The sequence below is a fragment of the Bombina bombina genome, chromosome 4 (genome assembly GCF_027579735.1).
Source record: "Bombina bombina isolate aBomBom1 chromosome 4, aBomBom1.pri, whole genome shotgun sequence".
NCBI classification, from domain to species: Eukaryota; Metazoa; Chordata; class Amphibia; order Anura; family Bombinatoridae; genus Bombina; species Bombina bombina.
In genome coordinates, this window is record NC_069502.1 from 1,127,558,082 (window position 1) to 1,127,582,925 (window position 24,844).

Here is a 24,844-nt window from a genome sequence, read left to right on the forward strand (position 1 = left end):
GACATTTTATCATTATTATTTTGGTAAAAACTTTTATGTGAGAGACAGATTGACAAACAGACATACAGATAAATATTTTTTTTATCTATTTACTTAACTATCTGTCTGTTATTATTTATCTATATATCATTCTGTCTACCTGGGATTTACAGTACAGGCAACACAATAAAAATGTACAAAAAGCTATTTTATTTAAATTCACTAAAAAAAAAAAATCCTTGAAACTTCCTATAAAACATTTTAACACATTTTTGCATATTTTTATTTTGTTTTATTTTATTTTACTTTTTCTAAAACATTTTTACAAATAGGATAAACTGTATAGTGGCATGACAAAGAGGAAGGTATTTAATACATGCCCAAGAGGACGTAGAAAGTCAAGATGTCACTATAGAACAGCAGGACGGATTTTCATTAGATTAATATATTATGTTCTTGAGTGAAATATGACATTTGGTTAATTAATTATAACAGATTTTTAAATGTCAGAGACAATAAGCACTTACTTTTCGATAATACCATTGGGCGACTGTGGCTTGTTCCAGTGTAGAGAAACTGCTCTTGAAGTTACATCTGTTATAAGTGGAGATGGCTGCTGAGAAGGTGCGGCTGGCTGAGTAGTTATTTGAACTCTCGGTCCCCTACTGCAGCATTTTAAGCAGGTGCAGGCTTCCACACTAATAGAGTAATTGGTGAAAGGTTTCAAACCATAGATCATTTGCATATTGGACGTTCCTTCTGACAACTGTAACATAAAAGAGAACTCAAAGTTAAAAGGACATTGTAGGTTAAAATTCCAATGCTGTTTCATTAGCACATGTTCTATTTTAAAAGAAATATATTTTTTGTACTATTTGTTTAGGCCTTGCAAAAGGGCAAAAAGGTGGGTTAAACATGCACCGGGTACATTCTTTTGTTGCTCCAAATAATTCTAAGAACAGAGAGCCAATCATTAGCAGGCATATTCAGGTATGATCCAATCACCAGTCACATCCTTATCTGGAGCAGCATGTCAGTGTTGCAAGAGCACATTTCTGACTACATATAAAGGACATAAAGCATTTGTGTATTACACTGTTGCTTGCATATGGCAATCTCAGTTCCAGAGCAAGAGTACAGCACTGGTAGCAAGCCGGTGACTGGTGCCTACACACATATGCCTCTTATCAGTGGCTCACCAGAGGTGTGTTCAGCTACATCCTAGTTATGCATTGCTGCTCTGGAGTTGAGTTTAACTATGTGTTTAATCCCTATGCAGCTATATCCAAGCAACAGTATAATAATAACAACAACAAATTATCGCAATTTCTTTGTGCACTGTGAAGTGCCTGTATAATAAGATCAGCAATTTAATATAGAAATGTTAGAAATCTGCCTCCTCCAAGCAACCACTACCGGTAATTATACTGCTCTAGGCATAGATCTAGCTGTCTTAGGCAAAATGCAATTATTATTATACATGTGTTGATTATCAATATCCTGAAATTGGTGCTAGTTGGGAGCATCTGAGGACAGAAACTGCCACATCACTCCCCAACCCGCCAACTTTGCTCCCAGCACCGTTTTTCCATTACAGCCCCCGCCCCTCTTTTTGTAACATTACACACAAAACGCTCCCTATATTTCAATTCTGGACACCACTGCTCCTGTTAGGTTAACATTAAACATTTTAACAGCTTTTACTTAAAGGGACACTGAACCCAATTTTTTTATTTCAAGATTCAGATAGAGCATGATATTTTAAAAAACTTTCTAATTTACTCCTATTATCAAATTTTCTTCATTCTCTTGGTATATTTATTTAAAATGCAAGAATGTAAGTTTAGATGCCGGCCCATTTTTGATGAACAACCTGGGTTGTCCTTGCTGATTGGTGGATAAATTCATCCACCAATAAAAAATTGCTGTCCAGAGTTCTGAAACCCCAAAAAAGCTTAGATGCCTTCTTTTCAAATAAAGATAGCAAGAGAACGAAGAACAATTGATAATAGAAGTAAATTAGAAAGTCTATCTGAATTGCGAAAGACAAAATTTGGGTTCAGTGTCCCTTTAACCTTTTTTTATAGAAAAATATATATTTTTAACACGTATAAATGTTGCTTTTTATATACATGATATCATTTTTTTGCCTACCAAGTCACTTTAAATACAAACTCAGCTCTGTGAATAAAGTAGCCTCTTCTCTGTAGCAAAAGGTAATTGAATAATTTCATGAACATGATTCCACTTACCACAGTATCGGCCCCATCATTGTTTGTGGCATATAGTCTATATAAACTAACAATCCCATTTGGTTGTGTTGGAGGAGGTATGTTTGCCACCGCTTGTGTGGAAGACACATTGCTGAATGTGGGTGCAAGGATTCCTTCGGGGTCCGCAGGGCCAGTTTTGCAGTACGTCCATGAGCTTGCAGTTTTCCCAGCAGAATTTACTGCCCATAGCTTCGTTAATTAATAAAACAGAGACATATAATCAAATATAACTATATTTGTTGTGAAAATCACATTTATAAACAATACATTATTGTTTGCCCTTAGCTCTGGTACTGTTAAACAATATATTTACTATGGAAAGAATAAAAGAACAAAAAATGGGGGAGTTCAACTTTGCAAGAACAGACTTTTGTTCAACAAGATCTATTCCACTTGGTCAAAACTAAGCTTTCATGATTCAGATAGAGCACGCAATATTAAAGGGACACTGAACCCACATTTTTTCTTTCGGGATTCAGATAGACCATTACATTTTAAACAACTTTCTAATTTACTCCTATTATCAAATGTTCTTTATTCTCTTGGTATCTTTATTTAAAATGCAAGAATGTAAGTGTCATTTTAAAATTGACTTCAATTTGCTGGCTTCCTGTATCATGTGACAGTCATCAGTCAATCACAGATTCATACCTATACACAGTGAACTCTTGGGCATGCTCAGTAATATTAGCTTCCTCTGAAAGTGCGCATAGAAAAAACACTGCACAATTTGATAATGAAAGTAAATTAGAAAGTCTCTAGAAATTACATACTCTATCTGAATTATGAAAGTTTACTTTTGACTTTAGAGTCCCTGTAATTTAACACTCACCCCATCAGTATGATGCTTACATATTATATATACAAAGGGACTATGAAGTAAGGTATATATTGTTATGTAAATTTCCCCCTAAAACATTACTATATGTTTATTGCTTATGTAATTTGAATTACATTTTAAAACTTTTACAGAAGTCCAGAGAGTGCTTTGCATGATTTTGTTTCAAGATTTCTAATACACCATTTTGTCAGACGCCCATTTGCTTATAGTGAGAGTGATGGGGCAACACATTATGGGACAGATTACAAGGGGAGTGCAAATGTATGTGCCCGAGTGATATGGGATTTATTGCAGGGGTTTGTGTTTGTCAGGTTTACCACTGGTATGACAAGTAAACGCGATCACAATCGCGATTTATGCTACAATGGTTACAATGACTTCAGAGCTTTGGTTAACTGTTTTGCAAAACATAAAGAGCAAAATTACAAGTCACGCGGTATGGGTTTTCCACGCATGATATGGTCTTTCTAATGACAAGGTGAGTCCAAGGATCATCATCAATTACTGTGGGGAATATAACTCGTGGCCAGCAGGAGGAGGTAAAGAGCACCACAGCAAAGCTGTTAAATATCACTCCCCTACCCACAATCCCCCAGTCATTCTCTTTGCCTGTAGTGCAAGGAGGATGTAAAGTTTAGGTGATGAGGTTTTCTTCAATCAAGATTTTTTTTTTTTTTTTTTTTAGCAGAGTAAGCTTACTCTGTTCTTTTCTGGGGTATAGCCTAGTCCACATCAGTCTTCAGTAGGGCAGTGGTGGCTTTTGAGCACTTAAGAACTTGTGAGGTAAAATCCTCACTGCGTTTTCTCAAGAATCTGCTGCCCTAACTAGAAAACCTGAGTAGGTTTACTCAGTTTTTCTCGCTTCACAGGTCCATGCAAGGTGCTGCACCCTCTCAAACCAGGTGAGCTGTTCTGCTGCTGGACAGCACTTTCAGGTAAGTGCCATTTTAATTTTCTTTTGAAGGCGATTGCTGGCACTTGTTACAGCTAAAAGCTGTCTTATTTAATATGTGACTTCATTAAACCTTTATGTTTGGGGTTTCTTTTAGGCAGTTTGGGCATTGAGACTGTGAGGTGATTTATGGTGGCTCAGTGTGTTAAAGTAGTTTTTATACTTTAAGTCATGGAGATTACTGTTGTAAGCCGTTTTTTTTCGGCAGTTAGGGCTCTGTAGCTGCTCTGTATTTGAAAATGATCTGCAGGACAGGTAGGCACCTCAGTAACGCTACTGAGGTGTATAGGTAGCCTGAGGTCTATTTGGTTTGTTGCGCTAACACACATTTCTATTTAAAGACACAGTACACATTTATTTTTTATTTTCAAATAAATAATTTTTACACTTTATCCTTATTTATTACATAAGATGGATCAAGAGACTTTTCAAACCATTATCCCAGGCGAAGTTGCTGCTTGTCAGTTATGTTTTGATGCTCAGGTGGAACCACCAGTTCCTTTTTGTTCCTCATTCATTGAGAGAACTTTAAGTTATAGAGATAAAATATTTGACCATGAGCCACCATTATCCCAGGCAAATACTGTGCAGGTGTCTCCTGTTGCAGAAATACCTTGTCAGCTTTCCCCATGTTGCAGGGAAGGCGTAAAAGGAAATTTAAGAAAACAGTTTGTAAGGTTTCTGATCAATTTCTGGCTATCCAGATTGTCCCTTCTCATAAGCCTGAGGAAGAAGGCATGTACCGGATCCCTGGGGGGTGGACATTGTCTCCCAGGGATACAAAATAGACTTCAAATCTTTTCTTCCCAGAGGCAGATTTCTCCTCTCCAGATTATCTGTAGACCAGATAAAAAGAGAGGCGTTCTTACATTGTGTCAAGGACCTTGCCACCCTGTGGGTAATAATTCCAGTTCCCTTTCAGGAAAGGGGTCTGGGATTTTACTCAAATCTATTCGTAATTTCCAAAAAGGAGGTAACTTTTTGACCAATCCTGGATCTAAAATGTTTAAACAAGTTTCTCAGAGTGCCATCCTTCAAGATAGAGACTATATGCTCCATTCTTCCCTTGGTACAAGAAGGTTAGTTCATGACAACCATAGACCTAAAGGATGCATAAATTCATGTTCCCATTCACAGAGACCATCACAAGTTTCTAAAATTTGCGATTTTGGACAATCATTTCCAGTTCGTGGCCCTTCCATTTGGCCTTGCCACAGCTCCCAGAATTTTTTCAAAGGTTCTGGGGGCTCTTTTAGCTGTGCTTCAATATCTGGACGACATTCTGGTTCAGGCACCACCTTTTCAACAAGCATAATCTCATACGGAGATCTTGTTGTCTTTTCTTCGATCCCATGGATGGAAGGTGAATCGGGAAAAAAGTTCTCTGGTTCCAGCTACAAGGGTCCTATTTTTGGGGACCATAATAGACTCCCTGTTAATGAAGATTTTTCTGATGGAGGTCAGAAAAAGAAAGATTTTCGACTCTTGTCTTGCCCTTCAGTCCTCTCCACGCCTGTCAGTGGCTCAATGTATGGAGGTAATCGGTCTGATGGTGGCTTCCATGGACATCATTCCATTTGCTCAGTTCCATCTCAGACCTCTGCAGTTATTCATGCTCAGACAATGGAACGGGGACTATACGGACCTGTCTCCACGTGTAGATCTAGATCAGGCATCAATAGACTCTTCCGTGGTGACTTTCTCAGGATCATCTCTCCCAGGGTACTTGATTCCGCAGACCCTCCTGGATGATTGTGACCACTGATGCCAGCCTTCTAGGTTGGGGAGCAGTATGGTGCTCCTTGAAGGCTCAGGGCTTATGGACCCAGGAGGAGTCAGTCCTGCCCATAAACAACTTGGAGCTGGGGGAAATCTTCAATGTTCTTCTGGCCTGGCCTCAGTTAGCCTTAGCCCGGTTTATCAGATTCCAGTCAGACAACATAACCTCGGTGACCTACATCAACCACCAGGGGGGAACTTGGAGTTCCTTGGCCATGACAGAGGTGGCCCGAATTATTCAGTGGGAGGAGACTCACAACTGCTGTCTTTCTGCGACCCACATCACAGGAGTGGACAATTGTGAAGCTGATTTTCTGAGCAGACAGATTTTTCATCCCGGGGAGTGGGAACTTCATTCAGATGTGTTTTCCAGCTTGACCCTCAAGTGGGGGCAGCCTGAGTTGGATCTCATGACTTCTTGTCAGAATGCCAAACTTCTGAGATACGGCTCGAGGTCAAGAGATCCACAGGCATTTCTGATCGATGCTCTAGCAGTTCCTTGGAACTTCAGTCTAGCATACCACCATTCACTCTCCTTCCAAGAGTCATCGCTCGAATCAAGCAGGAGAGGGCATCTGTAATTCACCATAGCCCCGGTGTGGCCTCACAGGATTTGGTATGCAGACCTAGTGGAAATGTCATCCTTTCCACCTTGGAGACTGCCTCTGAGGAAGGACCTTCTACTTCAGGTTCCCTTCCTTCATCCAAATCTCGTTTCTCTGAAGCTGACTGCTTGGAGATTGAACACTTAGTTTTACCTAAGCGTGGATTTTCAGAGTCGGTCACTGAGACCTTGATTCAGGCTCGTAAGCCTGTGACTCGCAGGATTTACCATAAGATCTGGCATAAATTTTTGGTGTGACTCCAAAGGATACTCTTGGAGTAGAGTAAGGATTCCTAGGATTTTGTCCTTTCTCCAGTATGGTCTGGAGAAGGGTTTGTCAGCAAGTACTCTAAAGGGTCAGATATCAGCATTGTCTATTTTGTTACATGAGCGCTTGGCGGATGTTCCAGACGTGCAATCGTTTTTTTCAGGCCTTGGTTAGAATTTAACCTGTGTTTAAACCTGTTACTCCTCCATGGAGTTTTAACCTTGTTCTTAAAGTTTTACAACAGGCTCCGTTTGAGCCTATGCATTCTTTAGATCTTAAGATGTTATCTTGGAAAGTTTTGTTTCTTGTTGCTATTTCCTCTGCTCGGAGAGTTTCTGAACTCTCTGCTTTACAGTGTAATTCCCCTTATCTTATTTTTCACTCTGATAAGGTGGTTCTGCGTACTAAGTTTGGTTTCCTGCCCAAAGAATATTAATCAGGTAATCATTGTACCTTCTTTGTGTCCTAATCGTTCTTCTCACAAAGAACGCTTGTTGCATAATCTGGATGTTGTGCGAGCGCTAAAATTTTATTTGCAGGCAACTAAGGACTTTCGTCAGTCTTCTGCATTGTTTGTTTGTTTTTCTGGGAAACGCAACAGTCAAAAAGTTAGGGCTACTTCACTTTCCCTTTGGCTAAAGATCATTATTCGCTTGGCATATGAGACTGCTGGACAGCAACCTCCTGAGAAGATCACAGCTTATTCCACAAGGGCAGTTTCTTCTTCCTGGGTCTTCAAAAATGAAGCTTTTGTGGAACATATTTGCAAGGCTGCAACTTGGTCATCTTTGCATACTTTTTCCAAATTCTATAAATTCGATACTTTTGCCTCGGCTGAGGCTTCTTTTGGGAGAAAGGTTCTTCATGCAGTGGTGCCTTCTGTTTAGGTTCCTGTCTTGTCCCTCCCTTATCATCTGTGTCCTCTGGCTTGGGTATTGGTTCCCAACAGTAATTGATGATGATACGTGGACTCACCCTGTCATTAGAAAGAAAACAAAATTTATGCTTACCTGATAAATGTATTTATTTCTTGACACGGTGTGTCCACGGCCCGCCCTGTATTCAGAGAGTTTCTTTTTATATAAACCTCAGGCACCTCTGCACCTTGTGTTACTTCCTTTCTCTCCTTTCCCTTTGGTCGAATGACTGGGGGATTGTGGGTAGGGGAGTGATATTTAACAGCTTTGCTGTGGTGCTCTTTGCCTCCTCCTGCTGGCCAGGAGTGATACTCCCAACAGTAATTGATGATGATCCGTGGACTCACCGTGTCAAGAAATAAATAAATTTATCAGGTAAGCATAAATTTCATTTTTCGCAATCAATTTCCTTTTGCACATGTATTACAATCTTAAGAAATCACGATTGCGTGTGCAATTTCCTTTTACGTAACAATCCTTTCTGCGCTCGAAGAGCTGTAGTTAATATTTTTCAGCAAAATAAATGTTTCACAAAACACTTCAAAAATACATTACAAAGTACAGTTACACTCATATTAACACTATATAATAAAAATTATTTTATAAAAATATTGCACACAAAAGTTATAAGGGCTAAAAGATAGGAGATCTCGGGTGTTAGAAGAAAAAAAACTGACACAGGGATTTTACATTGACATACATACACATACATAGAGAAACATGGATTTATATGTATAGACATGTTTAACTATGGAGATAATGAAAAGATTTTACAGTACAATCTTAGGCACATTAAACATTATCTTAGAGGGATTTTCAAAGAGATAATCGCATATAGATCTCGAGATATCTAGACATATATATAATCATATACATATCGCGCGATAAATAGATTTATCAGTCCAAAAATCATCTCATAAATAGAACATATTCCGTTACGAAAACATTTTCACAATATGAAATATTCACATTTTTATGTACACTTTTCAAGGAGAATATGTCATGGGCTTTGCGCAACAGATTAGGGTTTTAGTGGGTTTTTTTTTTAAATGTATCTTCTCCATTGACTTCTATGGGGGAATACGTGAACACGCACGGGATTTGGCTTTTTGAAGTATGCGTGTCAATGCGCGTGCAAAATAAGTTATTTTGCAACTTGTAATACCTGCGCAACCCCAGATGCAAAAAAGCCACTACCCGCAAAACTGCGAAAAACAGACTTGCCTCGCGACTTGTAATTTTGCCCAAAAGTTGCACAAAACACATAAAAAATACATTACAAAGTACACTTACACTCATAATAACACCATCTTATACAAATTATATAAAAAAAATATTGCACACAAAAGTTAAAGGCTCAAAGATATGAGGTCTCAGGTTTCAGAAAAAAAAGGCAGGCAAAGAGTTTTAACATAGAGATACATACATTTTTAAAAATGTATATATATATATATATATATATATATATATATATATATATACACAGTGGATATAAAAAGTGTACACACCCCTGTTAAAATGTCAGGTTTCTGTGATGTAAAAAAATGAGACAAAGATAAATCATTTCAGAACTTTTTCCACCTTTAATGTGGCCTATAAACTGTTCAACTCAATTGAAAAACAAACTGAAATCTTTTAGGTAAAGGGAAATAAAAAAAAATAAAAAAAATAATATGGTTGCATAAGTGTGAACACCCTTAAACTAATACTTTATTGAAGCACCTTTTGATTTTATTACAGCACTCAGTCTTTTTGGGTATGAGTTTTTCAGCATGGCACATCTTGACTTGGCAAGATTTGCCCACTCTTCTTTGCAAAAACACTTAAAATCTGTCAGAATGCGAGGGCATCTCCTGTGCACAGCCCTCTTCAGATCACCCCACAGATTTTGAATTGGATTCAGGTCTGGGCTCTGGCTGGGCCATCCCAAAACTTTAATCTTCTTCTGTTGAAGCCATTCCTTTGTTGATTTGGATGCATGCTTTGGGTCGTTGTCATGCTGAAGCTTTCTAGCAGAAGCCTGAAGGTTTTGTGCCAATATTGTCTCGTATTTGGAACTGTTCATTATTCCCTTTACCTTGACTAAGGCCCCAGTTCCAGCTAAAGAAAAACAGCCCCAAAGCATGATGCTGCCACCACCATGCTTCACTGTGGGTATGGTGTTCTTTTGGTGATATGCAGTGGAGTGCTGTTTTTGCGCCAAACATATCTTTTGGAATTATGGCCAAAATGTTCAACTTTGGTTTCATCAGACCAGAACACCTTTTGCAAAATGCTTTTGGGAAACTTCAGATGTGTTTTTGCAAAATTTAGCCGGGCTTGAATGTTTTTTTTTTGTAAGAAAAGGCTTCCGTCTTGTCACTCTACCCCATAGCCCAGACATATGAAGAATACGGGAGATTGTTGTCACATGTACCACACAGCCAGTACTTGCCAGATATTCCTGCAGCTCCTTTAATGATGCTGTAGGCCTCTTGGCAGCCTCCCAGACCAGTTTTCTTCTCGTCTTTTCATCAATTTTGGAGGGACATCCAGTTCTTGGTAATGTCACTGTTGCACCATATTTTCTTCACTTAATGATGACTGTCTTCACTGTATTCCATGGTATATCTAATGCCTTGAAAATTCTTTTGTACCCTTCTCCTGACTGATACCTTTTAACAATGAGATCCCTCTGATGCTTTAGATGCTCTCTGCGGACCATGGCTTTTGCTGTAGGATGCGACTAACAAAATGTCAGGAAAGACCTACTAGAACAGCTGAACTTTATTTGGGGTTAATCAGAGGCACTTTAAATGATGACAGGTGTGTACTGACTCCTATTTAACATGATTTTGAATGTGATTGCTTAATTCTGAACACAGCTACATCCCCAGTTATCAAAGGTTGTTCACACTTATGCAACCATATTATTTTATTTTTTTATTTTTATTTCTCTTTACCTAAAAGATTTCAGTTTGTTTTTCAATTGAGTTGTACAGTTTATAGGTCACATTAAAGGTGGAAAAAGTTCTGAAATTATTTATCTTTGTCTGATTTTTTTACATCACAGAAACCTGACAGGGGTGTGTAGACGTTTTATATCCACTGTATATATATATATATATATATATATATATATATATATATATATGTTTGTATGTGTATACATATGTATTTATGTATTTCTATGTGTATATATGCAATATTCATATTTAATAAAGTGTTTAACCTGTATATTTACTGTAAATATTTACAATAAAAATGTTTATTTTCAACGCTCGAGGGCAATTAACGCTCGAGCGGGAGCGTTGATTATCGATCCACTTGTAATCTGGTCCAATATATATGTGTGTGTACTGTGTTAAAAAGAAACAGAATTAAATGTGCATCCTTGCAGCATGACATACAGAGAGTATTTTTTACCTTAAATTTGTAAAAAAATAAATAAATCTATAAATACAGATCTGCCATGGAATCTTAGCAACTTGGCGGTGGAATAAGAAGTGATGGACTGTGACAGTATTTAATCCAATGGGGAAGGTGCAGATCCTGTTCTTAAGTGTCACAAACATGACAGAATTTCAATATTTCTTTGCTTAATTGCAGTTGGCTTACAGAGACATTATAGTCATTATTTGTTTTACCTATGTAGATATGCCATATATAATATTGCATGTTTAATAAAGTACTTTTTATTCCAATATCTAAAGAGACATGAAATTCAAATTTAAACTTACATGTTTCAGACAGAGAATGCAATTTTAAGAGATTTGCACTAATTGAGCTAGCTGGTGATTGGTGGCTACACACATGTTGCTAGTCATTGGCTCACCAGATGTGCTCAGCTAGCTCCCAGCTGACTTTAGTTAGTTAAGCACAGTACAATACCAAAATGCTCATACACACAGCATTTTAATTTTTTACTTTTATGTCCTTTTTATAAAGGTTAGCCCTACCATTTCCCATTCTTCTACATGTTCTTTATATGTAAGTACTCAGCTTGCACGTGCAATGGGAGAAGTTTGCAAACTTACCTTAGACAAGTATACACTGAGCACGATAAAGAAGACAGAACACAATCTATTTGTTTTTTTAATTACATTTTGGCAAAAATTAGTAACATTTAAAAATAATAATAATGTTGATTTATTGTTTCCTTTGACAATATGACACTATTATGACATTTTTAATAAATCAGGTTTAGTTAAGTAATATTAGACCTTTAACAGCCTTTATGTAAATGACTTAATGTAGATAATAACCCTATCACATAGGATAGCTTCTTATTCATGATGTTGACCAATGTGTTTATTCATATCTACCTGTAAATAGCAACAAGGGGTGGATTACATATGGCGTCGCCAGTTTTTAGTTGGATATTGCTATCACATATATGGCACTGCATATAAATGTGGTGAGTATATTTCACCCGTCACCGGCTAATTTTACTCCCATAAACATAGAACCGCGTCGCAAGTCGGTATCACATATTCAGCACAAGGACTTACACAGCTAAAATGGAGACATTTTACTCCATTTTCACCTTGCCACACATAGGCAGGCGCAGCAAGCCTTTCGCTGAAAATGTGAGCACCGTAACATCCTGGAAGTATTAACAAACACCTAATGCGTGCACAGTATCTATCTACCTGTCAACCGCCATCCCCCACTGCAATAACTAATAAAGTATATTAACTCCTAATCCGCCAACCCCCGCATCGCAATATAACTAATAAACATATTAACCCCTAATCCGCCATCCCCCCACATCGCAATCTACCTATTCCGCCATCCCCCACTGCAATAACTAATAAAGTATATTAACTTCTAATCCGCCAACCTCCACATCGCAATATAACTAATAAACATATTAACCCCTAATCCGCCATCCCCCCCACATCGCAATCTACCTATTAACCCCTAATCCGCCAAACTCCCACATCGCAATTAACTTAATTAAGCTATTAACTCCTAAACCGCCAACCCCCCACAACTGGGGGCAAAAATAATCACCCCTTTATTAATAGCAAAAAATACCACGAGTCAAATAACAAGCCAGGAGTCAAAACCAGAGCTGGTAGTCAGACAAGCCAAGTCAGGAGCCAAAGCAAATAGTCAGACGAGCCGGAATCAGGAACCAGGAAAATAGCAGAGTCAGGAACAAGCCAGGGATCAGGAACCAGGAAGGACGTCAGGCAGCCAGGTAATACACAGGAGCTCTCACAAACAGTTCTGAGACAACGCAAAGGCAAAGCATACTGAACAGAGGCCCTTTAAATAATAAGTGATGTCTCACATGGATGATGCATACCAGTCTGGCCATAAAAGGAAGTGCAGGAAATGAGCAGCATCCCCCACAATGCACTATAGTCAGGAAGAGAGGTGAGTAAAATGGCTGCCAGCAGCACATGGCAAACACAACAGGGAAAAAACCCTGACAACAATGCAAATAACTAAGTTAATTACTAAGCCCCCTAACCTAACACCCCCTAAATTAACCCCAATTACATAAATTTAAATACTAACTTACAATTGAAATAAAAAACATAAGATTACTTTAAAAATAAACTAAGATTAAATTAATCTAAAATTACAAAAAATAAAAAGTCTAACATTGCATAAAAAAATAAACTAAATTATCAAAAATAAAAAAATTAAACCTTATCCCTATTAAAATAAAAAAAGCCCCCCCCCAATAAAAAAACACCTAATCTAAACTAAACTACCAATAGCCCTTACAAGGGCCTTTTGTAGAGCATTGCCTTAAGTTAAACAACTCTTTTACCTTAAAAGTAAAAAACCCCTAAAATAAAAAAAATAACACTAAATAACCTAAACTACCCAATGTCCCTAAAGGGGCATTTGTAAGGGTATTGGCCATAAAAGGGCATTCAGCTCTTTTACAGCCCAAAAGAAACCTAATCTAAAAATAAAAGCCACCCCAAAAAATAAAAAAAAGAAGTCTTACCCCCAAATAAGTACTCACCGTTCCTGAAGTTTGGAGGACATCTTCTTCCAGCACAGGGACCTCTTCTAGCTTCATCCAGGACAAAGGCATTGTGGAGCGGAGGTGACCGCTGAACAAGACCAACGACCGCAGAGCCATTCAGCGTGGAGATCCTCATTGTGCGATCACCGCCGCACACTGAGAATTGAATTCAAGGTATGCTTTTAAAAATGGGGTACCTTGCATTCCTATTGGCTGATATTTTCAAATCAGCCAGTAGGATGAGAGCTACTGAAATCCTATTGGCTGATTTAAACAGAGCTGCCAGAACCTTTAGGTTTTTTTAGTGTTAGTTTTTTTTATTTTGGCAGGGTTGGTGGGTGGGGGGTTTACTGTTAGGGGGAGACTTAGTATTTTTTAAATGTAAAAGAGCTGTTTAACTTAGGGCAATACCCTACAAAAGGCCCTTTAAAGGGCTATTGTTTGTTTAGTTTAGGGGGTGTTTTTATTTGGGGGGGGGACTTTTTATTTTCATTAGGTTTAATTTTTTTATTTTTGATAATTTGGTTTATTTATATGTTAGACTTTTATTGTTTGTAATTTTAGATTTTTTAGTTTTATTTTTAAAGTAATCTTGTGTTTTTGTATTTTAATTGTAAATTAGTATTTAAATTTATGCAATTGGGGTTAATTTAGGTGGTGTTAGGTTAGAGGGCTTAGTAAAAAGTTAAATTAGTTAAATTACGGCTAGATTGCGAGTTTTGCGTTATGAGGGGTGCGGTGCTAACTTGCACGTTATTTTCACCGCTCACTTACCTACAGCGCTGGTATTAGAGGTTTTCAGAAACCCGGCGTTATTAGGCAAGAAGTGAGCGTAGAGCAAAATTGAGCTCCATACCGCACTCCAATACCAGCGCTGCTTAAGTCAGCGGTGAGCTGGTTGTACGTGCTTGTGCACTATTTCCCCATAGACATCAATGGGGAGAGCCGGCTGAAAAAAAGCCTAACACCTGCAAAAAAGCAGCGTAAAGCTCCGTAACGCAGCCCCATTGATTCCTATGGGAAAACAAAATTTATGTTTACACCAAACACCCTAACATGAACCCCGAGTCTAAAAACTCCTAATCTTACACTTATTAACCCCTAATCTGCCGCCCCCTACATCGCCGACACCTGCATTATACTTATTAACAGCTAATCTGCCACTCCGGACATCACTGACACCTATATTATACTTATTAACCCCTAATCTGCTGCCCACAACATCGCCGTCACCTACATTATATTTATTAACCCCTAATCTCCTGCCCCCAATGTTGCCGCAACCTACCTACATTTATTAACCCCTATTCTGCCGCCACAACGTTGCCGCCACTATAATAAATATATTAACCCCTAAACCGCCATACTCCCGCCTCGCAAACACTAGTTAAATATTATTAACCCCTAATCTGCTACCCCTAACATCGCCGCAACCTACATTACAGTATTTTGACGATAGGATTGAGGTGAGAGAGATAGAGAGGGGATAGAGAGAGGGGGGAGAGAGAGAGGAGAGAGATAGAGAGGAGGGGAGAGAGAGAGGGGGGAAGAGAGGGAGAGAGAGAGAGCGAGAGGGAGAGAGAGGGGAGAGAGAGGGGGGAGAGTGAGGGGGGGGAGAGAGAGAGAGCAAAAGAGAGGGGGGGAGAGAGAGCGCAAAAGAGAGGGGGAGAGAGAGAGCGCAAAAGAGAGGGGGAGAGAGCGCAAAAGAGAGGGGGGAGAGGGTGCAAAAGAGGGGGGAGAGAGCGCAAAAGAGAGGGGAAGAGAGAGAGTGCAAAAGAGGGGGGAGAGAGAGAGTGCAAAAGAGGGGGAGAGAGAGAGCGCAAAAGAGAGGGGGGGAGAGAGAGAGAGCAAAAGAGGGGGGAGAGAGAGAGAGCAAAAGAGGGGGGAGAGAGCACAAAAGAGAGGGGGGAGAGAGCGCAAAAGAGAGGGGGTAGAGAGAGCGCAAAAGAGAGGGGGGAGAGAGCACAAAAGAGAGGGGGGAAGAGAGAGAGCAAAAGAGGGGGGGAGAGAAAGCGCAATAGAGGGGGAAGAGAGAGACAGCAAAAGAGAGGGGGGAAGAGCACAAAAGAGAGGGGGGAGAGAGAGTGCAAAAGAGAGGGGGCAAGAGAGAGCGCAAAAGAGAGGGGAGAGAGAGAGAGCGCAAAAGAGATGGGGTAGAGAGCGCAAAAAAGAGGGGGAGAGAGCGCAAAAGAGAGGGGACAGAGAGGGGGGGAGAGAGAGAGCACAAAAGAGAGGAGAGAGAGAGAGGGGGGAGAGAGAGCGCAAAAGAGATGGAGGAGAGAGAGAGCGCAAAAGAGTGGGGGAGAGAGAGAGCACAAAAGAGAGGGGAGAGAGAGCACAAAAGAGAGGGGGGAGATAGCGCAAAAGAGGGGGGGAGAGAGCGTAAAAGAGAGGGGGAGAGAGAGAGAGGGGGGAGAGAGCGCAAAAGAGATGGGGGAGAGAGAGAGCGCAAAAGAGAGGGGGAGAGAGAGCGTGCAAAAGAGAGGGGGGGAGAGAGCGCAAAAGAGAGGGGGGTAGAGAGAGAGCAAAAGAGGGGGGAGAGAGAGCGCAATAGAGGGGGAGGAGAGAGACCGCAAAAGAGAGGGGGGAAGAGCGCAAAAGAGAGGGGGGAGAGAGCGCAAAAGAGAGGGGGGAGAGAGCGCAAAATAGAGGGGGGAGAGAGAGCGCAAAAGAGATGGGGGGAGAGAGCGCAAAAGAGGGGGGGAGAGAGCGCAAAATAGAGGGGGGAGAGAGAGCGCAAAAGAGATGGGGGGAGAGAAAGCGCAAAAGAGATGGGGGGAGAGAAAGTGCAAAAAAGAGAGGGGGGAGAGAGCGCAAAAGAGAGGGGAGAGAGAGCGCAAAAGAGAGGGGGGTAGAGAGAGAGCAAAAGAGGGGGGAGAGAGCGCAAAAGAGGGGGGAGAAAGAGAGTGCAAAAGAGAGGGGGGGAAGAGCGCAAAAGAGAGGGGAGAGAGAGAGAGCACAAAAGAGATGGGGTAGAGAGCGCAAAAAAGAGGGGGAGAGAGCGCAAAAGAGAGGGGACAGAGAGGGGGGAGAGAGAGAGCACAAAAGAGAGGAGAGAGAGAGAGGGGGGAGAGAGCACAAAAGAGATGGGGGAGAGAGCGCAAAAGAGATGGAGGAGAGAGAGAGCGCAAAAGAGTGGGGGAGAGAGAGCACAAAAGAGAGGGGGAGATAGCGCAAAAGAGGGGGGGAGAGAGCGCAAAAGAGGGGGGGAGAGAGCGCAAAAGAGAGGGGAGAGAGAGAGAGGGGGGGAGAGAGCGCAAAAGAGATGGGGGAGAGAGAGAGAGCGCAAAAGAGAGGGGGAGAGAGAGCGTGCAAAAGAGAGGGGGGAGAGAGCACAAAAGAGAGGGGGAGAGAGAGCGCAAAAGAGGGGGGAGAGAGAGTGTAAAAGAGGGGGGAGAGAGAGAGCGCAAAAGAGAGGGGGGAAGAGCGCAAAAGAGAGGGGGGAGAGAGCGCAAAAGGGGGGGGAGAGAGCAAAAGAGAGGGGGGAGAGAGAGCGCAAAAGATATGGGGGGAGAGAGTGCAAAAAAGAGGGGGGGAGAGAGCGCAAAAGAGAGGGGAGAGAGAGAGTGCAAAAGAGAGGAGGAGAGAGAGAGCGCAAAAGAGAGGGGGAGAGAGAGAGCGCAAAAGAGAGGGGAGAGAGGGGGGAGAGAGAGCGCAAAAGAGATGGGGGAGAGAGAACGCAAAAAAGATGGGGGAGAGAGCGCAAAAGAGATGGGGAGAGAGAGAGCGCAAAAGAGGGGGGAGAGAGAGAGCGCAAAAGAGAGGGGGAGAGAGAGAGCGCAAAAGAGAGGGGGGAGAGAGCGCAAAAGAGATGGAGGAGAGAGAGAGCGCAAAAGAGTGGGGGAGAGAGAGAGCACAAAAGAGAGGGGAGAGAGAGAGAGCACAAAAGAGAGGGGGGAGAGAGCGCAAAAGAGGGGGGGGGAGAGAGAGAGGGGGGGAGAGTGCAAAAGAGATGGGGAGAGAGAGCGCAAAAGAGAGGGGGAGAGAGAGCGTGCAAAAGAGAGGGGGGAGAGAGCACAAAAGAGAGGGGGAGAGAGAGTGCAAAAGAGGGGGGAGAGAGAGCGTAAAAGAGGGGGGAGAGAGAGAGCGCAAAAGAGAGGGGGAAGAGCACAAAAGAGAGGGGGGAGAGAGCGCAAAAGAGGTGAGGAGAGCAAAAGAGAGGGGGGAGAGAGAGCGCAAAAGAGATGGGGGGAGAGAGTGCAAAAGAGAGGGGGGAGAGAGAGCGCAAAAGAGAGGGGAGAGATAGAGAGCGCAAAAGAGAGGAGGAGAGAGAGAGCGCAAAAGAGAGGGGGAGACAGAGAGTGCAAAAGAGAGGGGAGAGAGGGGGGAGAGAGAGCGCAAAAGAGATGGGTGAGAGAGCGCAAAAGAGATGGGGGAGAGAGAGAGCGCAAAAGAGAGGGGGAGAGAGAGAGCGCAAAAGAGAGGGAGAGAGAGAGAGCGCAAAAGAGAGGGGGGGGAGAGAGCGCAAAAGAGAGGGGGAGAGAGAGAGCTCAAAAGAGAGGAGGGAGAGAGAGAGCTCAAAAGAGAGGGGGAGAGAGCAAAAGAGAGGGGGAGAGAGCAAAAGAGAGGGGGAGAGAGGGAGCAAAAGAGAGGGGGAGGGAGAGAGCAAGGGGTGGGACCGCTGTACTGCAAAAAATGGCCCGTGTGAACGGGCTTTAGGACTAGTAAATAAATAGCCATGTGATCAGGGGGCTGTCAAAAGAGCTTAGATACAAGGTAATTACAGAGGTAAAAGTATATTAATATAACCATGTTGGCTGTACAAAACTGGGGAATGGGTAATATAGAGATAATCTATCTTTTTAAACAATACAAATTTTGGAGTTAACTGTCCCTTTAAAGGGACATAATACTCATATGCTAAATCACTTGAAACTGATGCAGTATAACTGTAAAAAGCTGACAGGAAAATATTACCTGAGCATCTCTATGAAAAAAAGGAAGATATTTTACCTCACAATTTCCTCAGCTCAGCAGAGTAAGTTCTGTGTAAAAAGTTATACTTCAGCTGCTGCCCAGCTGCAGGTAAAAAAACTAAAAATGAAGAAATTAACAGCAGCCAATCAGCATCAACAGTGCTGAGGTCATGAACTCTTTTTACTGTGATCTCATGAGATTTCACTAAACTCTCATGAGATTAAATTGTAAACTTCCTTACACTGATTAGGGAAATAAGATGAGTGTGCACAAAAGCTCGCTCCTTCCGCTGTCCCGGGACAGACATACTGATTTGTTGCTTAGAAGTCCTTTACAATGGGGTGTGGCTACTGAGAAACTTTTGAAGTAAAGTATCTATCTTTTTTACATAGAGATGTTCAGGTGATATTTTCTAGTCAGTTTTTTACAGCTATACTGCATCACTTTCAAGTGTTTAAACATTTGGGTATTATGGCCCTTTAAGGAAAAAGTAGGAATGGAATAGATAATAAGATGGTATATGACACTGTAATTAACGTTGTCTGGGGAATGCTACTGTACAAATATATGTGGAAGTGACTTACCATCGATATGAATGTTAAAAATACTACAGAAAGTTAGTTATGTATTGCCTCACCAAAATATCAACCCTGTGCTAAATGTAATAATTATATATACTGTATATTTTAAATTATTCTTATATCCACTGTATTGATATTTTATATAAATTGGTGCTTCTTATATCAATGGACTTAAGAAAATGTATATTATTTTTGGCATCTACAAAATGCATTTTTCAATCAAATTATTTTATTAGAAACTCATTCATCTGAATGTAATAATTTTGTTATCTTATCAAAGAATCCGAACTGATTTGCAGACTAAATGAAACTCAGCACTTATTAAGCAAAGTCTTGATAAATCTGCATGAAAATTAAATTTTGCTTTCATCAAGGAGTAGATAAACATATGGAAGAAGGTGTAATCTTATTTATCAAAAATCATTTGTATAATTAAACACGAATATCATAAAAGGTCGCCCCAGGTCTACATTTGCATGTGTAAGTTATTTGTAGAATGTCATTTGCAATAGACAGAATAGATGGATGGGCGAGCTTATAGGGTTAAATTAGGCTCAATAATGGCCAATTACACAGTGATCAATCAGAATGATAGATCTAAATGGCAATACAAAATGACTGTCTAAGCGCTTTTTCCAAACATATTCCTTAGTAAGCTTTTGAGTATTTTAGTTTTACTAAAGCATAAAATGTTTTATCTGTTTTTAATGCAATGTTTTGTTGGATCTGCTTCAATGCAGTTGAAATAGATGAAAAAAAGTGTATTGGAAAGAAAAATATTATTATAACCTATGTACTACTCTCTTATGAACAAGTGATTTTAATTCATAAAGTTGTTTTATATATATATATATATATATATATATATATATATATATATATATATATATATATATATATATATATATATATATATTATAAATGTAGCCACCATACATAGCACTCACATGATTCTTCAAATTAACAAAACTTTTGTTGTGTAACTTATCAGGGTTCAAAACAACCAAAAAAATATTACACAATAAATAGTGTTGGGAATTTAAAGAAATTCTGTAAGTGCTTTCTATAGTGGCTATATTTATTAATTAATTTGCACCCATTTATACTCTCTCTCTCTCTCTCTCTCTCTCTCTCTCTCTCTCTCTCTCTCTATATATATATATATATATATATATATATATATATATATATATATATATATAAATAGCACTAAAGTGAACTCTCAGGATTTTAGATAAAGCGCAAGTCAAATTTTATTGACGTTTCGGGGACGATTACATATATATACTGACAAAAACTTACATTGAGGATATAATTTAAGCTCCCAATCAACAATTAAAAAGCATGTAAATTCTGATATAAAACTTTCCTATCAAAGAATACATTGTGTTATTATATTGAATTATGTGAAATAAAAAAGTAATGCTCTAATGTGTTAGTGCAAGATATTATGGAACTATTGCCTGTATATAACTATGGGGTTCATTACAATCTATCACTAGATAATTATACACACAGTGTATTTAAACACTTTTGCGGTGGGTTCAGCATATGGTTACATTTATACTGTGTCATTTTAAGAACCTGATATTGTGAGTTCTATTACCTAAAATATGATTCACTGACTAAGAGATAACTAAATGGACAGGAAAAGTAAGTATTCTAATTGGCACAAAATGGTATTTTCATGTGTATTCATTTTTGGATTATTGCATGTTCCTGTCCTGTAAGAAACATGACCCTTATTGCTTTGACACTAAGGTCTTGAATCCATAGGCTATTTAAAAAAAAAGTTTTTAGCCATGGGCTGCCTGGAGTAGGAAGGAACAGGGCACATTTCATTTAAAAATATTCATAAATGAAACATGCATGTTTTAAATGCTTTCCTGTAATAAAGTGATGCATTATAATGAAATGAATACATTACTTTATAAGATTATACTTCTATATGCTTTCAGCACTGATATGAAAACATGCAGAGACTTATCAGTGCATAAACGTGAAAGCAATGCTCAGGGTAAAACATATATTGGAAGTATTTTTTTAAACAGTAAGGGCTAGATTACAAGTGGAGCGCTAAATTATTGCACACCTGCAAATATACCTGCACGATAATAAACCAGCCATTTCAAGTGGCTGATTATTGCTACTGCAAGCTCACAGTAGCAATTATCTCTGAATATTAGCTTTCTGGTTAATTTTCTGAAAGTGCCCCAAGTGCCCTCGAAATAGAGGGCCTTATAGTTTTTTTTATTTAAAAATATGTAGCTTTAATTTTAATAAAAAATAACTGCACTATGCAGTTTTGGGGCTTTAAAGTTGATGAGAGTGGGGTGTTAGAAAAAAAACGACACTGTAAAGTGCCTTCACATTGCGGTCTATGGAAAGTGTGTGTTCCCATAGACTGCAAAGTTAATATATATGTATATGCTTATATACATATTTATTTATGTGTTACTATGTGTATATACTCATATTAACACATAAATATATATGTATATATTCATATACATATATACTTAAGTTTGCTGCCCATCGCTGCGCTACTTAACCCCTTTGCTGCACGAGGTTCTGATGCCGTCTGTGACAGCATCAGAACAAGGCTCCCATAGTAGCCTATGGAAGCCTACTTTTTTATGAGTGCAATGCTTCCTAGCAATGCAAATGTGAGCTTGTGTTCGTATTGCGATTTACTTGTAATACTAGCGCACATTATCATGCACTGATATTACAAAGTGGATCGCTAATATCACTTTCACGCAACCAATATTTAACGCTCCACTAATCTAGCACCAAAAGTTTTATATACTTTATAGTGGGACCTAATAGACACATATACGCTTTCATGTACCTCTAGCAATAGAGCAAGATTACTTGTGAACTATGGGCTCCATGTGCTAAGAAGCGGGTGCTGCTTTGGAGCCCTTGTAGGGCAAGCTTATTCATGCAAGACTTCTTACTTCAATGTAAGTAGCAATGCTCATGCAATTTCTGCTTTTTTCCCTTTGCTATGCAAATTTGTATATGTCAGCCTGGTAAGACATCCATGTGTATGCTGGCGGGGGTGCAAACCTGGTATCCTATCACAGATATATAGACAATCTGTTCATGATCTAGAAGGGAACAGAGGGAGATCTTAAAACGTTCATGGAATTGCTTAATGTTAATGACTGGCAAATCAAACTAAATTGGGAAAGTAGTCAAGAAATGTAATTTTTTTTGGATTTATCCATATATATTGAAAATGGTATGTTAAAAACTAAAAATTACTTTAAACCTGTAGATGTCAATAGTTACATTCAATTAGACAGTTGTCATCTTTACAACTGACTAAAGAATATCCCCAAGAGCCAAATAAGCAGACTGCTAACGAATTGTAGTGATAACAGTGTTTTTTTTTACGAACAATCTAAACACTTTAAGACTAAATTTATAGAAAAATAGATAGACCTTTAGAAATATAATGACAAAAAGAACAACACGTTTGAATGCAATGAAGGGAAAGTAGGGCCTATAATCTTAGATTATTGTGCCCAAAAAAAAGAAATAAGGAACATCATTAATAAACAATATGACATACTTAAAAAAGATTATGGTCTGAGAGATATTATACAGGATAAACCATTTATAGTTTTTAAAAGAGTACCCAATATAAAAGATAAAATCACTAGAAGTTTTCTCAAAGATAAGAACAATGACAATTGGTTAGGAGAAAATCTAAAAGGTTTCTACAGATGTGGGAAATGTATGGGCTGTAAAGAATTCTCTCCACAAGAGAGGATCATTAGATCTCTAACAATGGGTAACGATAAACAATACGAGATATGACAAATGATTTCATGTAATTCAAATAATGTTATTTACTTATTAAAAATATACCTTTGACAGATTTCAGAAATTCAAATAACCTAGTGGGTTGTGACAGTAATATAATAATTTTAAGATCTTGAGGACATTGGTTCGATTCCAGGTAGATGCTATTTAATAAATTTCTCTGTACAATACAACCAATTGTTAATATTAATAAAAAGTCTAAAGTTTTAGAACAATCCTGTTAGCTCAGGATTCTTAAAACATAGATCTAGCCATCTTATGAACCTTTTAGACTGAAGTTTGATTCCCAATGGTTTAAATAAATTTTGAATTGCCTCATTTCCAGAACAATTTTCTCCTCTGGTTATAATCACTTTATGCTTTTTGAATATTTCAGAAATTGAAATAGCCTGGTGGATTATCACAGTAACATAATATTTTTTACAAACTTGAGACAGAGGTTTGATTCCCACATTTACTTTTAGATTTATAAGGTTTTATTGAATATTTTATTTAATTTTTATGTTTGTTAATTATGTATAAATGAATTGTATTTGATAAGATGCCAATTATATGTATTTTTGCTATGTGGCAAAAGTATTTTTCTTAATTAAATCAATAAGACATGAGGACTCTGTCCAAACACCTGCATAAGAATCCAGGACCCAATCAGAAGTGGAGTTACAACTATAAAAGGTCATCAGGACCATCTTGAAGTCATCCTTGAAAAACCCAAGCTGTGATTGGTGAAAGGATCGTTGGAGTAGTGACGTCAAAAAAGGGGCGGAGCCGTGTTCCTTACCGGACTAACAGAGCATTCATTGGACATTGTGATACACACAGTCTTTTGCTTGTAGTAGTCTATGATTGGGTCTCATTATATGCCTTGTGACTTGTTTTTAATAAATTTGTTATACTTTTTAACCACTTCTGATTCATCCTTTGGAGCTGGAACATCCTTCTTTGCCTTGCCTCCTATTAGGAGCTTCCTGTGCCTATATATCTAGAGCTTGATTTTGAAGCTCTAGACAATGTGAGTACCTTTTCTAAGCTCTGCTGCAAATTTCACATAACCACAGAACTTCACTATATGTGTTTCTCTTTTTTTCCCTGAAGTTCACCTGCTTAGCATTACCACCGTGATAACCTGGGACTTTTATCCTTTTTTGTGCACCATCACATTTGTTTTTGTATTTTATACATGTAAGTGTACTGGAGCCCTTTGCAGTTAAGTAGATGAAAACATGTAAAAGAATATTTATGCAATATTCATATTTAATGTGTTATAGTGTGTAATGTAAATATTTGACATTCCAATGTTCTATGTATTTCTAAATAGATATTCCTATATATATTGGTATATATCTATACCTATATAATTATATATATAATTTTATATATATATATATATACATACATATATATATATATATATATATATATATATATATATATATATATATATATTGTATGGAAATATACAGTGCCTTCCAAATGTATTCACCCCCTTGGCATGTTCCCTATTTTGTTGCATTACAACCTGGAATGAAAATGGATTTTCCATTTGGATTTCATGTAATGGACATACACAAAATAGTCCAAATTGGTGAAGTGAAATTAAGAAAATGTTTTAACCCTTTGGCTGCTAAGCTGGATTTGAGCTTTTTTTAATTTATTTTTTTACTTTTTTAAATATATTTTTTTTTTCCAGATCCCCATGACTTATACAGTTGGAAAGGTTAGGCGATTACCTTTCCAACGGTGGGTCCTGGGGGTCTGTAGCTGCTTAGATGCCTGAGATACAGGCTTCTAAGCAGCATGCCCCCATTTTCCTATATTGTCCATTGTTAATTTTAAATAAAGTTGCATGACGTCACCGTGTTAATCGTGAAGCCCCTCACTATTCAGGCCAGATCGCCGGGGTATGAGTCCCCAGATTGCCCTCAAGG

The 24,844-nt window shown here is 38.9% G+C and overlaps 1 protein-coding gene across 1 annotated transcript in view; it reads right to left on the bottom strand.

Annotated features, from left to right (window-relative positions):
• Window positions 1-24,844, bottom strand: part of USH2A (usherin) — a 2,188,359-nt gene that overhangs the window by 114,530 nt on the left and 2,048,985 nt on the right. The window contains exons 77-78 of the mRNA XM_053712759.1: window positions 2,232-2,441; window positions 507-745 (exon numbers count right to left, since the gene is read on the bottom strand). Of these exons, the coding sequence (XP_053568734.1) occupies window positions 507-745; window positions 2,232-2,441 (449 nt within the window). The remainder of the gene's footprint in view (window positions 1-506; window positions 746-2,231; window positions 2,442-24,844) is intronic.